A 17,645-nucleotide genomic window follows, 5' to 3' on the forward strand; every position below is an offset into this window, starting at 1 on the left:
CTTTGTGCAACTTTTTCAGAAATAGCATTTTTATTTAATTATCCTCCCAGACAGGCACCTTTTACTCACTTTTCCCCTGGGGGGTATAAATAAAGTCTCGTTGCACTGCAAAAACGGAACTAGAAATAAGTAAAATGTTCTTAAAATGTGTGTATTTGTCCTTGATTTGAGCAGGTAAATAAGATGATTTGCCAATGGAATAAGATTTTTGCACTTAAAATAGGAACAATTCATCCCCATCATCTCATTTAAAGTGCAGGATGTCTAATTATCTTATTTTAGGGGTAAAATCATCTTATTTACCTGCTCAAATAAAGAATAAATACACTAACTTTAAGAACATTTTACTTATTTTTAGATCCGTTTTTGCAGTGTGTGCTGCACTGTGCAAGACGGATGAGGTTATGAAGGAGGAGTAGCTCCAAATTTCCCAACTTTATCTCAAATAAAAAACTATGTAATAAAAACATGAATGACCGTTGATTAATTAATTCAAATTAACTCAATTCTGCCAAGAAATGCGTTCAAATGTCCAGCCAGAAACACGGCAGAAGCTTTTTGTGGGACACAACAAAATGCGAGGCTTGTGCACGCGGCCTCGTGGCTTTTAGGAATATTTATTTATCCAAACCTGGGAAACTAATAATTCAAAGAAACAATCAAAGTTTTAAACACCCGAAACAAAAGCAGAGGATATAAACAAACCTTCTCTACACGGCATCAGCAGAAAAGTGACTTATTAACTGTGAACAAGCAAACACCCAGGCGCAGATCCACAGAAGAGGTTTCATAATCTGTTGATCTTGGTGCATCCGAGCACCCCCCCCCCCCCCACTCAGTTTTACTGACGGCTTGTGGGGAAATCAGGGCAGCTGAGGCTAAAGGTCATCCGGGACAAAGTACCACGTAGAAAGCGCGGTCCCAAAAACACAGCTGTCATGCTGAAGGTGGTCTGCAAACACATCTGTCACAGGCAGACCGACTGAACCCTTCGTCTTTCCCCTCTTTGTGTCCTAATTCTCCGGATAACGAGGAAAAGTTTGAGCTCATTTTGGGTCCTCTCTGCCTCTGAAACGGACTGACGTATTGACTCGACGTGGGAGGGCAAACAGAAGAGCAAACATTTGCTCCTGTTTTACCAACTGAGCCCTGTCCTGTGTGTGTGTGTGTGTGTGTGTGTGTGTGTGTGTCCTTTGTGCCCTCCTGTCCACCGTGCATGTGTCCTCGTCTTTCTCAGGAGTCCCAGCTGCAGCCAGAGGACAGCTTCGCTCAGTCATCTGTACGAGAGGACAGAGGAAGCAGGGTTTCCGTCTTCCAGGCCATCAGGATCGACAGCGGGCCTCCGCCTTCACCAGACAGTAAGCCTGCTTCGGGGTAACTGGACTGGAAAGCCTCGTTTTGGGTTGCGCAAAAGAAATTTTGGGGGGTGAAACTGATTGATTGATTTTATTTGTTTTACTTTTTTTTTTTAGCAAAAGAAAAGAAACAAAAATCACGATGAGGAGCGAAGTGGGTCCGTTCGTGTTGAGTCTGCTGTGCTTCTGCAGCTCTGTGTTCGGGCAGGTAAGAACCAGACTGGGGGAGGGAAACTAATAAAACAACAAAAAAAACTTCAGTGGTTTGGCTTTAAAAAAAAAACAGCAGAAATGTTTGAAGGCGAGTTCAACTCCTTTAACTTAAGTACATTTTGAGGAAATCTTTTTCTGACTTTCCAACAAATACCTGTGAGCAAACGTCTGGATGGTTGTTGGAATGCAGTTTTAATTGTTTTTTTGCTCAGGCTTATCTGATAAGCTCATCGATGGCCGGCTCTCTCTGCTCAGATGGGCGGCGCACGCTCATCCGGACCGCCTCTAGGTCCAGATCAGAGATCAGTGACCTGAAACAGCAGCTCCCCACGCTGCTGTCCTGTGTATTAGCTGTGGTTGTTGCCATGATCCTCCGAAGGAAGTTAATTTGTATCCAAGATGCAACTGACAATTAATCCATGGTCCGGTTCTGATAAAGCGTACCGCATTAAAAAGCACAAACGACGCGAAAACTGAAGCACGGTGTAAATAAACTTCGATAAATGACAATTATGATCCACAGAACAAAGGAGAAAGGTTAAAAATCTGGCGTTCCTCATTGTGCTTTAGGGTTTAGAAGAGGGGTCTGCAACCTGTGGCTCTTTACACTGCAAAAATGGACCTAAAAATAAGTAAAATGTTTTTAAAATGTGTGTTTTTGTCCTTGATTTGAGCAGATAAATTATATTATCTGCCAATGGAATGAGTAATCTGACCCATAAAACAAGATAATTAAACATCCTGCACTTTAAATAAGACGAGATGAATTGTTCCTATTTTAAGTGCAGAAATCTTATTCCATTGGCAGATCATCTTATTTACCTGCTCAAATCAAGGACAGATACACTCACTTTAAGAAAATGTTACTTATTTTTAGTTCCATTTTTGCAGTGTACACCTTCAGCTCTGGCTCTTAAAAACTGTGGGGGGAAAAAAATTGGTCGATGTTTCTAAATGTTAAGGTAATTTAAAATTGCTCGCTTTAGGATGAATTTATTTTAGCGATATATACAAAACATTTCCAGAAAGAAAGAAACTAATGGTGTGTAGAATATTTTACTGTAGATAAATGAAGCATCTTTTTTGTCAATAAGTTGCAAACGACTTGTTTTTTCATCATTTTGATGCCATTTGCTATAAAAATCAAATGTCCAATTGAGGAAAATGTATTCAACCTAAACATAAAAATACTGTTGGTTACATAATAAAAACTGTTGATCTTTAATTAAAAACAATGTAAACAAATTTCCTATAGTATACTATAAAAACAAGCTGTTGTCTCAAATAGTTGTGTAACTCTTGTGGCTCTAAACAAAATTAGTTTAGCTGGTTCAAGGGTAAAAGTGGCTCTGCGGGCTGTAAAGGTCGCTGACCGCTGGTTTAGAAGGACCTAAGAAGGAGGATCACTTCAGAAGGGCTTTAAATTAACGTGAAAGCAAACTTACTAAAAATATCAGGAACAATACCAAAGGTAAATAAAAGCACAGGAGGGGGAAAAAAAAACCTGGGGAGAGACATTGGGGACAAATGGAGGAGGTTTTGGTAGAGTTTACCAGGAGGTGATTAACCCCACCAGGCCCACTCACCAGCTTTATTTCATGTAAAAAAAAGAAGACAAGAGATTTCTGGATGCTTCTCAAGATCTGGGACTTATTTATAAACCGCTCAGATAAAAACCAACGATTCAACCAAAACGGGAAGCTTCAGATTATGGATCAAACTAATCAGTAATCCTCTGACGGTAAAACCCTGCTTAATAACTTAAAGGGCCACGACAGCGCTGTATAAACTACTTCATGTTGTTCTAATTGCTGCATAAGTAAATTCTCCAAAGAATTTTTGCAGTATCCAGTATTTTAAAGTTTATAATGTTTGCTGATGATACAAATCTCTTTTTTTTCTGGAAGAAACTTGAATGAAATAATAAAAACGATAGAAAAAGAGTTAGCTGAGTTGAAAACTTGGTTTGATTACAATAAGTTGTCGTTAAATGAAGGGGAAACTAAATTTATGGCATTCCATAACGATCTAAAGTTATATATAAATGGAGTTGAAATTGAAAGGGTTTATGAGACAAAATTTTTAGGGATTATTATAGACAATAAACTTAGTTGGGAGCCTCACACAGAATATATTCGAAACAAAGTTGCAAAAACTATTGGAATATTGTTTAAAATAAAAGATTTAATAAATATCAAAGGCCTGCATATTATATATTCCTCTTTGATCATGCCTTATTTGTCTCATTGTTCAGAAGTATGGGGAAATGCAAATAAAACAATTATTGATAAGTTAGTTAAGTCGCAAAAAAAAGCTATAAGGCTTATTAATAAGGTGAGATACCGTGAACCAACTGATAAACTCTTCATTCAAAGCAACACATTAAAATTCAAAGACATTGTTTATAAAAAATGCTGGAAATTCAGAAATGATTAAAGTTAAGAGAGAATAAATATAATTTCCGAGGTTTGTTTATATTTGAATGTGCAAAAGAGAAGAGGCAGATAAAGTCTAGATGTGTTTCAGTTGTTGGTGTGAAAATGTGGAATGAACTGAATGACGATTTAAAGTTATCTCCTTTCTTGGTGAATTTTAAAAGGGCTTTAAAATGTAAAATGATAAAATCCTATGTTATGTACATTTGAATATTTATATATGTACTGTAAACAACCTGGTAGGTTGTAAAGGTTGTAAGTATAAAACAGGGTAGGCAATAATAAGCTTTGCTTTAGCCTATTCCTTTTTTTAGTAAATTGTGGGTTTGTTTATTTGTCGTTGTTTTTGTTTGTTTTACTATTTCCTGTGTTTAATGTTGGATAATTTACTAAAAATAAAGTGAAAGAAAAAATTTCACTAAAAGAAATAACGTCACCTTTAGTAGGGGCTTGTTTGGGCAGCCAGATTTCCCTCCTCGGGGAAAAGCTACGACGCTTGTACGTTTAGCAGACGAGGCAGTTTAGAAATCAAATAAACTTAAGGGTAATGACAGCGGTCAGTGTTGGTAGAGAGTTTTCTTTCTAAATCAGTTTGAAAACGCTCCGGAAACACGAACCCATCTCATATCGGGCCGGGGTGAAGTTAGTTTTAGGTTGGAAAATCGGCCACAGATCAGCCGCTGAAGCCGCGGAGCCCGACATCCACTTCCCAGCCTAAAGCTAACATGTTTGCCTGATGCTGTGCTCTGATTGGAGGATATGAACTGCGTAGAAAGATAAGCCGTTTCTCTGACCGCCCCTGAGCAGGTCCTTTGGTTGACATTCACATGGCCTCGTCAGTGCACGACAGATCCTGTTTATTTTAATAAACTTCTTGTCATGATGCCTTTAGTAAAACACACAAACACAGAAGGGAAGTCTACCGGGTCTGAGAGGAATGACCAGCACACTTTCTCCAGCTGATTAAAGATCTGAGATTAATCAGGACCATGTGGGAATCTACGAAGCCCGGATCAAAGTCCTCGCAGCTTGACTCTGGATCTAATGCCTGGTTCTGACCCATGAGTGAAGGCAGGGAAATATAACATTTGAGTCTTCAGAACCATGTGAAATCATCCACCTTCCAGCACTTAGACAACATGGTTATCAGGCAGAACGGAGCGCCTCACTTCATCCTGGTCGCTTCTCCTCTCATGGAACCAGCAGGATAACTGCAGGCTTGGAAGCGGAACTCGGCCCACAGACGGGCATCTAAAATGTCAAAACGGTTCAAATGTGTATGTTTTGCAAATATTGTCTTCCATAAATGTCACAGGTGGTAAAGATAATCCTAGTTTTCCTGTTCTGTGTGGTCCAGTGCTGATAAACTTACATCACCTCTTACGTTCGTGCAGCAAACCCACCGGGGAAACCTGGTGTCTCCTCTGGGAGTTTGCCGTCAGCTCTTTGGGATTTTATGTATTTTTTGTTTTCTCCAGGGAGCCGTGGAGCCTCAGCAGGGTGTCCTGATCTTCTGTGACGACCCCTCTGTGCAGTCAGCCGTCACCAGCGCCTTGCACAAGTTCAACGAGAGGCTGAGCACCGGATACAAGCTGGCCCTCTTTCAGATCCTAAAAGCCAGCAAGGTACCGCAGCTTTTATTAAGAACCTGCTGTAACAAATGCATTTATCGTTCATAAGCAGTCAGACATAGGGCTGGACCATATAGATAAAAAGCATATTGACAAAATAGAAATCATATTGATTGATATCGATAATTATCAACAAATTCAAAACATATATTTTCAGTGCAGCCCTGGTCATTTTACGCTGCTGCTTAGCGACTTATTTTTAGATCCAGACACAAACACTGAATTCAAACTCAACCTTTTATTCAACCAACCTTTTACCAAAACTGCAAGTTTTTAAAAAAGGACCCATGCTCTTTGAATTCTTTAAAGGGGGCGGAGCTTGGTTCCTGGTTCTGCGTTGTGATTGGTTGGGAGGATGTAATGACTGTAATATTAACCTACATGGCTAGAATGCAAAAGGAAGGAAAACTGTTATTCTATTGAACTTTTTACTGACCCTTTTTTTCTATCATCGATATACGTCTATCAATTGGTATATATGGTTGTTAAATTATCGTCCAGCCCTACATAATATATAGTAACGGTTTATCGATAAGATTAAAAAATGTAAAATGAAAGTAGATTATAGGGGGGGGGGAAATAATAGTAAAGATCTGCTCACAAAACTCCCAACCATTCTAAATTAGTTTAAGTAAATTTTTGTCTTTAACTTTCACGCAGTTTAGCTAAATAAACAACTCATGAGACTAAAACTGACAAATTGAATACAAAAGAAAGGAAAACTCTTATTCTATTGAACTTAATATTGACCCTTTTGTTCCATCATTGATATACGTCTATCGATTGATATATATCGTTAAATTATCGTCCGGCCCTAGTCAGACATATAGCACATCATGTTATTAACTGACATGCATAATAGTATTTTATTCGAAACTGATAAGGCAATGTTATTGCCTTATCAGAAACTTGGCTCAATAGTGATAAGGGCATAGACTTTGAAATCAATGGTTATGAAATGGTTTGTAAGAACAGAGAAAACAAAAATGGAGGAGGAGTAGCTTTATATGTTGATAAGAAGATTAATTATAAGTTGATTGAAACAATGTCAACTGTGATGGACAACATGTTTGAATGTGTGACTATAGAAATACTCATGGAAAAAAGGAAAAATGTCTTAGTGAGTTGCATTTATAGAGCCCCTGGATCAAACATTGAAGTATTCAACAACTGGATAGAAGAAAAATTTATAACAATTAATCAAAAAATAATATTTTTCTGTGGGGATTTCAATATTGACCTTCTCAATCCAAATAGACATAGAATGACTGAAGAATTTATTAACACCATGTTCAGTTTAAGCTTGTATCCTAAAATCACCAGGCCCAGTCGCATTACATCGCACTGCGCTACCTTAATTGATAATATTTTTACAAATGTGCTGGAAAATAATTTAACTAGTGGAATATTAATGAATGACATAACCGATCACTTACCAGTGTTCATAGTCTACGACTGTAAGTGCAAAACAGACAATCAAAAAATAGAGACGCATTACAAACGGGTTACGTCTGAAGAGACACTAAGAGCTCTAGAAGCCGAGTTGTTGGCCTATGATTGGAGATTAATATATAAAATGAATGATGTGAATTCAGCATATGATGAATTTTTAAAAATATTTAAAATATTATATAACAAGCACTGCCCAATCAAACAATATAACAGGAAAAGCAATCAAAAAAATGAACAGTGGATCACAAAAGGAATACAAAAGGCATGTAAAAAGAAAAACAAACTTTATAGAGAATTTCTAAAACATAGAACGTCTGAATCAGAAAACAAATATAAGAAATATAAAAATAAGTTAACTAATATTATAAAAACATGTAAAAAGGACTATTATTATAAATTACTGGATAGGAATAAAAACAACATTAAGGAAACATGGAATATTTTAAATAGAGTCATTAGAAAAGTTAACAATAACAAATATCCAGACTATTTTATAGATAATGAACAGAATATAACTGATTTGAAAAGTGTCGTCAATAAATGTAATAGATTTTTTGTTAATATAGGACCTCAACTAGCAGAAAAAATACCGACTACAAAAACTGCAACTCAGCAATATCTAATTGAGAATAATCCCAGCTCCTTATATCTCAACCCTGTACTAGAAGAAGAAATCATAAACATTGTGAATAACTGTACAAATAAGACTTCCACTGACTGTGATGATCTGGACATGAAAACTATTAAAATAGTAATTAAAGGAATCTCTAAACCACTAACTTATATTTGCAATTTATCATTTCAAACAGGATCATTTCCCAACAAAATGAAAATAGCGAAGGTCAAACCAATGTATAAAACTGGCAACAAACACCTCTTCACTAACTACAGGCCTGTTTCTCTTCTCCCACAATTTTCTAAAATCCTGGAAAAACTCTTTAAGAAAAGACTGGAACAATTCATAGAAAAACATTCGCTACTTATCAGCAGTCAATATGGATTCAGAGCAAACCGGTCAACATCGCTGGCCGTAACTGACTTAATAGAAGAAATAACCAACGCAATAGATAGTAAGAAACTGGCAGTAGGGATATTTATAGATTTAAAGAAAGCTTTTGATACAATAAATCATGAAATCCTACTTAAAAAATTAGAACGCTATGGAATTAGGGGAGTAGTTTCTGACTGGATGAGGAGTTATTTAAAGAGCCGGAAACAATTTGTGAAATTGGGAGATGTGGAATCTGATTGGCAGGAGACTGTCTGTGGAGTACCACAAGGATCAGTATTGGGACCAATTTTATTTAATCTTTATATAAATGATATCAGTAAAGTGTCCAATGCATTAAAATTTATCTTATTCGCTGATGACACAAATATTCTAGCCTCAGGAGATAATTTAGAGCATCTTCTCTCAACAGTCACTTCAGAGATTAGTAAGTTAAAGATATGGTTTGACCATAACAAATTATCCCTAAATTTGGACAAGACGAAATTCATGGTCTTTGGGAACAGTTATAAAAATATTGAAATTCAAGTTCAAATAGAGGACGTAACTCTAGAAAGGGTTTTTGCTAATAAGTTCCTCGGTTTAATAATAGATGACAAAATCAGTTGGAAACCTCATATTCAACATTTACAGAGTAAACTCAGTAGAAGTATATCCATATTGGCCAGAGCTAGACATGTATTGAATGCTAAATCACTTCATACTCTATATAACTCTCTGATTTTACCATATTTATCATATTGCTGTGAAGTGTGGGGAGTTAATTACAAGAGCTCTTTACATCCGGTAACCGTCCTACAGAAACGAGCCATTAGAATCATCCATAATGTCGGTTATTATGAGCACACAAACCCGCTCTTCATAATATCCAGAATTCTCAAATTTGACGACCTTGTAGAATTTAAAATGGCTCAATTTATGTTCAAGGTATCAAAGAAGTTGTTACCTGAGCACATACAGAGCACGTTTTCTGAAAGAGAAGGGGGGTATAACTTAAGGGGTCACTCAATCTTCAAGATCCGCAATTTTAGAACAACAAGGAAAAGCTTCTGTATTTCAATTAAAGGTGTAAAGTTATGGAATAAGTTACATGAAGATTTAAAACAAAGCAATAGTTTAACACAATTCAAAAGAAGGTACAAAGAGGTAATTTTCAATAGATATACACATGGGGACAGAAAGCAATAAGGTGTGTATTGAAGATAATAACTTGGTGTAAGGGTTTAGAAAGATAAACCAGCATAAAATGGGAAAATGTATAGGTAAATATTAGTAACTGTTACTTCAAACTGCCACTTTGATTTTGATTTTTTTTTTCTAATGACAGTAGAACTCTAAAGTCTCAAGTGTTTAGGGGTAGGAGTTTATAAGTTCTCACTTCTTCCTACCCCGTTTTGAGCATGATATGTTAACTGAAACAAAAATCTGTATTTTCTCTTCTTTCTTATGCACTTCTTGTTACTGTGCACTATTTTATTTTTATATTTGTATCATGTTCGAATAAATAAATAAATAAATAAAATATTTGTCAGTGTTGAAGGAGGAAAACAAAGATCCGGGGGTGATGACTGACTAGTTCTTGGAAAAGACGTTTTGACCTATTGATCTTTGTTACATGCTGAGTTTATCTATGTATGTGTGTGTGTGTGTGTGTGTGTGTGTGTGTGTGTGTGTGTGTGTGTGTGTGTGTGTGTGTGTGTGTGTGTGTGTGTGTGTGTCCTGCAGGCAGAGAGCGGCTCAGACTCCGTCTATTCGCTGGAGTTCACCAGCAGGAGGAGTGACTGTCCAGCAGGGGACAGCAAACCCTGGACAGACTGTGACTATCTGCCAACTGGACACAGGGTACCAGCATTTAAGTCCATTTATTTAAAGCTGACGTTTAAAAAAAATTAACCTACCTTTTTTTTCTGTCCTCCTCCAGGCACCGATTTCATGCAATGCTACAGTCCACATGACAGAGAAAGAGACCGACACCAAACAGGTGGATTGTATGATTGGTGAGTGAACGTAGGAGAGGGATAATCACACCAGAACCTGAAAATCACCGACCAATTACACCACAGATAGTTACTCTATGATTTATCAACGCCTGCAAAATATATTGCTTTATTGTGGCCTTTTTATATTTAGATGTATGTAAACTGATCACATCTTTAAAAAATACATTTCTTTTTCATCTCTGAAATTATAAAATTACAAATTTAAATGTAAGGTGAAATTAATGCAAGTGAAGCATACAGTGCATTGCAAATACAGAAGTATTAATATTAGGCATTAATGATTTTTAACTCAAACATCAGAAACTTTTGACATTTAATTGTGATAAACCTGTTGCTGCAGGCAGAGCATAAAGTGATATACCTCTAGCAGCTTTAAACATCCAGAAAATGGCACTTTTCCTCATGCTTCTTGACGAAAAAGCTCAAATTCAGGCTGATTGGATGAAGACGTTTCCCAATTTTCAAATCTTTCTGGAGATTCTCAATTGGATTGAGGTCTGGACTTTGACTGGGCCGTTCCAGCACATGAATAATGTATTGATCTAAACTCTTCTTTGTATTGCAGCTATATGTCCTAAATGCTTTGCCACCTGTAACAGTCTCTGTTGCCTTTAGCACCACGCATCTTCCCATTTACTGCACAGTGGCCAGCGTACCCGTCTATGGAGAAGAAAAACATCCCAATAACGTGGTTCTCCACATATAGCGTTTTGCCTGTTGGCCAAAAGGCTTAATTTAGGGTCACATCTGACCTTGTTCACTGTATCCCCACCATCACTTTTTGCTACGTGCAAATTTCACTTCTTATGGATTTCTTTCACCAATGACTTGCATGACTGCATCGTTTTTGCAGTTTAATTCTTCTTTTTTAAGGCGAGTGAAATCTTTGCTGGCAACTTTAACGTAAATCAAAATCACATTCATAATTGCACTGGATAAAAATCATTTCTCAGAAATGTAATGTCCAGAAAAAAAACGTGAGAATATTTCTTCCACGTCTTTGCTTCTCTGATTAATGCTCTTCTTTCCCTCGCCGCCACATTTGGTAGAAGTTGTGCCATATTATTCACATCTTCTCTTTACAGACTGAACAGGGCTTTGTCAGATGCTCAAAGCTTGGACTATTATTTTTGTTTAGCCGAACCCTGTTTTAATCGTCTCCAGAACTTTCTCCCAGAGCTTCCTGCTGTGTTCCTCGCCATGATGCTCTTTGTTCAACAATGTTCTTTAACAAACCTCTGAGCCCTTCAGCTGCATATATACTGAGGATAAATTACACACAGATAGATCCTATACGTTCCTCTGGGGTTTATTTAGTTAATGATAGAAAAGCAATGCTAAACTTCACTCAGTTTTACACATATGCAGTAATTTTAGTTTGTCTATCACAATAAATGCGCTGAAATGTGCGGCTGTGCCAGTGAAAAATGTGAAAAAGGAGAAGTGAAATAAAGCATGAGATTGAGAGAAATAATTGCCGGTTAAAATCAAAGAGGTAACCGTCCAACTTAACATCAAATATATTGTTGTTTTTTTTCTAATCAGTCTCAAATGTCTCTGAAGGATGAATATTTCACCTTACACTGAGCCATCTCATAGCTAAATGCTAAGCTAAAGATTATTAGATTGGATGCGGTTGCTAATGGAACGAAGGATTGAATAACTAGAATCTCACTCATATATTTTGATGATTAATTACTGAAACAAAAACAAAACATGATGTAAACAAACAAACTGTCTGAATTAAGGGGATATTGAAAATATTAGCTGATTAATGTCTACCTTTTTCAAAAGTCTAAACGCATCTTTGTCTCTTCCTCTCTAAAATGTAGATTAAAGGGTTTGTGTTGCGTTTGTTTTGGAGCCATTTCCCCTGACTTACAGCAAAGCCTGAGGGAATAGTTTCAAGGTTAAAGGAGGAGGAATGAAATTAAAACAAGGAAGGCCTTTCCTGTCCTGTGGGCCCAGCTAGCCTTAAACGACCTGAATCTTAAGTGCCGTTCTTTGGTTCTGGTCTCTTGACCAGCAGTTCTCACCGCCTCGTTTCTCAACTCAGCTGACAGGGAAATCTCTGCAAAGCCTCCATTCAACCTGGCCTCTACGCCGACGGAGTCACGTGAACAGTCACCCGTAACTGGAGATGATACATAATAGGAGAGTAGTAGGAGAGCGCAGCAGAGTGAGAAAAATAGACCCTGATGTCCTCCAGCAGCCTAAGCCTATAGCAGCATAACTATAGAGGTTGCTCAGGGTAACATGAGCCACTCTAAGCTTTGTCAAAAAGAAAAGTTTTAAGATTAGTCTTAAAAGTAGACAGGGTGTCTGCCTCACGGACCAAAACTGGGAGTTGGTTCCACAGGAGAGGAGCCTGATAGCTAAAGGATCTGCCTCCCATTCTACTTTTAGAGACTCTAGGAACCACCAGCAGACCTGCAGTCTGAGAGCGAAGTGCTCTGTTAGGAACATACAGGGTAATCAGAGCTCTGATATATGATGGAGCTTGATTATTAAGGCATTTATACGTGAGAAGAAGAATTTTAAATTCTATTCTTGATTTAACAGGAAGCCAATGAAGGGAAGCTAAAATTGGAGAAATATGATCCCTCCCTTTAATTCTCATTAGAATTCCTGCTACAGTGTTTGAATCAGTTGGAAGCTTTTTAATGAGTTGTTGGGTTTCCTGGTAATTTTGAGTTGCAATAGTCGAGGCTTGAAGAAACAAAGGGGTGAACCAGTGTTTCTGTATTAAAATAAGTAGTTTCGTGATCATGACACAAAAAGTAGAAGCCTTAAAAAGCCTTTAAAATATCAACTGTGGGCAAAGAGATTATTTTAAGGCCTTCAGCAAAGACCTGAGCATGAGAAGTGAGCTGTGTGCATAAATCCAGATTCCTTGGGGCCTTGTCTCCATATATATATCTTTAGAACACCATGAGAACAAATATTAATTTCCTGTTCTGTTATTGTCATCTCGCTCTGCTGCAGAGATCCAATTTAATATGAAAACTATCAGTGAGGGAAAACATGCGCTAAGGGGGTTCAGAGAAACTAAGATTGTGAAATATGTTGAAACTATCTGCAAATAATAAAAAAAAGCCCAACATTAACTTATCAGTCCATGGAAAGCGGTGGCATGTAGACTTTAATCTGTTTGCTTTAAAAGCTCCGGTCAGAGGCTCAGGCAAACAGACTCAACGTTCAAAGAGTGAGGCAACACTTTTCAGGATCAAAATGGAAAATTCCTTTATTGCTAAAATAGCCTTTTCCGACTTTAATGAGGTCTGGCCCTGACAAATTTAAAGTATATGTATTTTTCTTTTCATGCATATTTGTCGTTTATAACCTCTACTGCTGGTATGCTTATTTTTGGTGCATCAATGCACTTTTTTTTAAAGCTGATCTGACCTATTAGGAGAAAGATGTTTAACTAAACTTTAAACATTCGATGGTTGAATGGGCCCTAGTGGTGTCGCCTCGTTTCTTCCCTCAACCGAGCGATTAGCCGTCATCTTGTAAAGCTTTTTAACAAAAACATCACACAGGTTTGCAACAAGCCCTGGAATAACATTTGCTGTCTTTTTGGGAGTATTGTGGCGTCCTTTTTATGCTCACGACAATGTTATAATTACGGAGCCCTAGAGGGGTCATCGCAAAATGTTTTGCATGTTGAGAGAATGTGCGCTCAATTTACTAAATTGTGCACTCGTTTTACTAAATCGTGTGCACAATTTACTATATCGTGCTCCCGTTTTACTATAGTGTGAGCTCATTTTACTAAATCGAGCTCTCATTTTAAGCATAGTAAAACGAGGGCACTATTTACTAAAACGAGAGCATAATTTAATGAACATGGTTATAGAACATTGTGTGCACGATCTACTTAAACGTGGCCACAATATGTAAAACATGCACTCAATATTGTCTTGACACATGTAAACATGAGCACGTTATAGTATATTCGAGATCTCGATCTACCAAGGGCTCAATTAAAGGAAACATGCTCACCTTTTATTAATTCAAGGGCTCAATTAAAGGAAACGTGCTCACCTTTTATTAATTCGAGGGCTCAATTTAAGGAAATGTGCTCATCTGTTATTAATTCGAGGGCTCAATTAAAGGAAACGTGCTCACCTTTTATTAATTCGAGGGCTCAATTTAAGGAAAACGTGCTCACAAATTATCACGACCTGAAAAATATATCACTGAAAGTGAGCTCTCACCCGGGCTCCGTATATAATAAATTTTTTTGCTTCAATAACAAAAGCAAAACATTTTTTGCGTTGTGTTCTGATCATCACTACGTTGAATCCCTTCCTTTCTGCAGACAGCTTCCTCGTCCCAGACAGAGCGCCATGTTTGGGCTGCCCTGAGGTGATTGATGAGACCTCAGAGGACCTTAAGGTTCCTCTTTCGGCGTCCGTCTCCAAGTTCAACTCCGTGTCCAACTCCACTCACCTGTTCTCCCTGCACAGAATCGGCCCTGCCACCAGACAGGTAGACCGAGACGGGAGTGGAACTAGGGGGGGGGGGACACGTGGTAAGACCGTCAGCACCGTTTCTGTTCTGTAAATCCTGTGTGTGCGCGTCTACGCAGGTCGTGGCCGGGTTCAGGTACCAGCTGATGTTCGAGATGAAGAAAACCACGTGTGCAAAGGCCGAGCACAAAGATCTCAACGAGCTGTGTGTCCCAGATGAGGAGAATCTGGTAAAAGAAACACAATGAGATAACTGGACTAACGTCGGGAGTGTTTTTAGAGAGTGGATCCTGACTGTGTTTTCTTTTTTTTTTTAAACGTGTAATGTAGGAGTTTGCAAACTGTAACGCCACCGTGGATTTGGCACCATGGAGGCTGGAGCTCCCACAGGTCCAGACCCAGTGTGAAGAGGGTCCCCTGCCCCCCATGGTGAGACACGGATCTAGTCCTGGAAGTTATCGAAAGAGCAAAATAAAATAAAAAAACAGGCAAATAGAGAAATTTTTTTTTTTTTTTTAACTCTAGGACGATTGTAAAAAGTGATTTTTAGTGTTGTAGGCTTTATAGATTATTACTTTTTGGGTAGTTTTGTTCAAACAGTTAAAAGGAGACACAGACACTGCAAAAACGGACCTAAAAATAAGTAAAATGTTTTTAAAATTTGTGTTTTTGTCCTAGATTTGAGCAGGTCAATAAGATTATCCGCCAATGGAATGAGTATTTTGACCCCTAAAATAAGATAATTAGACATCCTGCACTTGAAATAAGATAATGGAGATGAGTTGTTCCTATTTTAAGTACAAAAATCGTATTCCATTGGGAGATCATTTTATTTACCTGCTCAAATCAAGGACAGATACACCCATTGTAAGAAAATATTACTTATTTTTAGTTACGTTTTTGCAGTGATAGCAGCAATTAGTGCGTCTCCGTAAATTATCAGATCAAATTCATAGATTTCATGCAAATTCTATTGATTTTTTTTTCTAAGAGAATTTGACTATTATATATAGACAATTTCAGATCAATTAACAAAAAAGGGATATCCAGAACAGAAAAGTAATGTAATGACTTATGCAACCACAGGGAAGACTGCTGACACCACAGTTAACCAGCAGACAATCACAATAAGGGTGAACCTAAAAAAGTGGTTAAATGAGCTGTCCTTTCACAGCGGGCTGCATCCCAGCTGTTAACGGAAAGTTGAGTGGAAGAAAAAAAAACGTGGTGGAAAAAGAAGCCCAATAAATAGTAGAAAAAAAACAACAACCTTGCAGTAGTTCAAGCAAAAATAGCCTTATGCACATTCTGGAATTTATTTATGTATTTCAGACACAAGTATACAATAAATGACAATATATGTCCTTGTAACATGAATAAAAAAAGGGTGTATTGGCAGAAGCAATAAGCTTATAATGCCCACCCTCCAAAACTACTTTACACTGGACTAGAAAATAATAATAAAAAAAGAGATTCTGTAAAGTACATGGACTTATTTTTCAGTAGGTTACAACATTTTTGTATTAAAAGTTCATTTCCTTAAAATTGATCTTACGTAATTATCAGATTTACTGAGAAGCCGAGTTAGCTTGTAAGCCCAAATCATCAGAATTGATGGAAATATACACAACACAAATGAAACAAATCACTCTGTGTCCTTCCTAGTTTCATTTTGGATCCGTATTATTAAAATAATTCCATTCCAGACGATATGTGAGCGGTGAAGTGATGAGCTCGTCTCCCTGTAACGCTTTTGTCTTCAGACCAGGCGCCGTCCTCCCGGCTGGTCCCCACTCAGGAACATGGACTCGCCTCCCCCCCCAGGTTCCCCTTCTGCCGCGCCGTCGCTCTCCCCCCAAACAACCCAAGCGCCGTCCAAGGCTCCAGCCAAAGAAGAGTCATCTGAGGAGGACGCCACAGCTTCCAAACCATCCGGCTCCCCCAGCGAGAACACCCACCCCTTCCACTGCCCCTCCAACCCCTGGAAGCGCTTCAGGCGGGTCCATTCCAAGAAGCTGGCAGCGCCGACAGCCTCCGGCGCCGCAGGGGCCTCCTCCAAGCCATCGGTGGAGGGAGCCCTCAGGGATACAGACCTGCTGTCTTAGATCTTCTAAACAAGCCACATTTACTGTATGTTTAGATGATAGAAACCGCATTGTGTCTTTCATGAGTGATGTTTTTTTTTTTTTTGTTTTTTTTTTTGTTTTTTCCTGGTACACAAGGCTTCAGTGAGAACATGCAGCTCTCCAGAAGCCAGCTTCAGGGAGGCTTCCCAGGCGAAATGGAGAGAAAAAGGCTGGAAGATAAATGTCAGCATACATGATTTTATGGTCTTGTTTCTGTATTCTGTGCTTCAAAGTAAACCGTTTTCCTTGTGATTTTAAAAAAGTGATTCAGGCTGTCTTCCGAAGCTTTTCTTTTCACTTTAGCTGCTGTTTTTAAACTCGTTTTCTGTTTAGTCCTTTTTTCCTCCAATCACTTTCATAGGAATATTTCCCTTTAAAAGCCATTTAACCCAAAAACATGTGAATCTTTCATCCATAAATGAGGCAAGATAAACCAATGTTGAACTTTTTTTTTTTATTATATGCGATTCCTAAAGATGAAATTTGATGTCATGTTCAGGTTGGGAAAAAAGGAAAGAAAATGGAGGAAAACAGCCAGAAAGCTAAGCAACCCCCCCCCCTCCTGCAGCTCCAACAACTGCAAGAATATACCAGAAACAATATAAAACAATCAATTTCAATGGGTTGTTTTATATTAGCTCCCTTTAAATAAAAGATGAGAAATTATGCTCCATTTTAAACGGAAAACCTTACATTACCAATAAATCTGTGTTTTTTTTGTGAAAGTTTAATCAGCTGCGTCTCATGACATCAGATCCAACGATTAATTTAAGAAAAAAATAAAACATCCATAGCATAAGAAATATCTTTTATATCCCACAATGGGGAAATTGAGGTGTGACAGTAGCAAAAACACAGGTCTGCACATTTAGTAATGTGAATAAACTAATGTAAAGTTAAATTCTAAAGCCAAAGAGAATTAACTCATCAGAAACGGAAAAATAAAATA

General features: G+C 37.9%; 1 protein-coding gene across 2 annotated transcripts; it reads left to right on the forward strand.

The window, feature by feature from the left end:
- The first annotated feature begins 952 nt into the window (after nucleotides 1-952).
- Nucleotides 953-17,133, forward strand: kng1 (kininogen 1). Of its 2 annotated transcripts, none has more exons than XM_021324275.2 (10): nucleotides 953-1,374; nucleotides 1,473-1,563; nucleotides 5,482-5,628; nucleotides 9,821-9,937; nucleotides 10,017-10,092; nucleotides 14,420-14,589; nucleotides 14,690-14,800; nucleotides 14,901-14,999; nucleotides 16,334-16,700; nucleotides 16,793-17,133. In XM_021324275.2, exons 1-9 carry the CDS (start codon nucleotides 1,217-1,219, stop codon nucleotides 16,673-16,675), a joined length of 1,311 nt encoding a protein of 436 aa, XP_021179950.2. In that variant the 5' UTR covers nucleotides 953-1,216; the 3' UTR covers nucleotides 16,676-16,700; nucleotides 16,793-17,133. The 2 variants fall into 2 exon arrangements, with proteins under 2 accessions (XP_021179950.2, XP_021179951.2); XM_021324276.2 differs by having other exon boundaries at nucleotides 1,218-1,358.
- The last annotated feature ends 512 nt before the right edge of the window (nucleotides 17,134-17,645 follow it).

The sequence above is a fragment of the Fundulus heteroclitus genome, chromosome 9 (assembly GCF_011125445.2).
Source record: "Fundulus heteroclitus isolate FHET01 chromosome 9, MU-UCD_Fhet_4.1, whole genome shotgun sequence".
NCBI classification, from domain to species: domain Eukaryota; kingdom Metazoa; phylum Chordata; class Actinopteri; order Cyprinodontiformes; family Fundulidae; genus Fundulus; species Fundulus heteroclitus.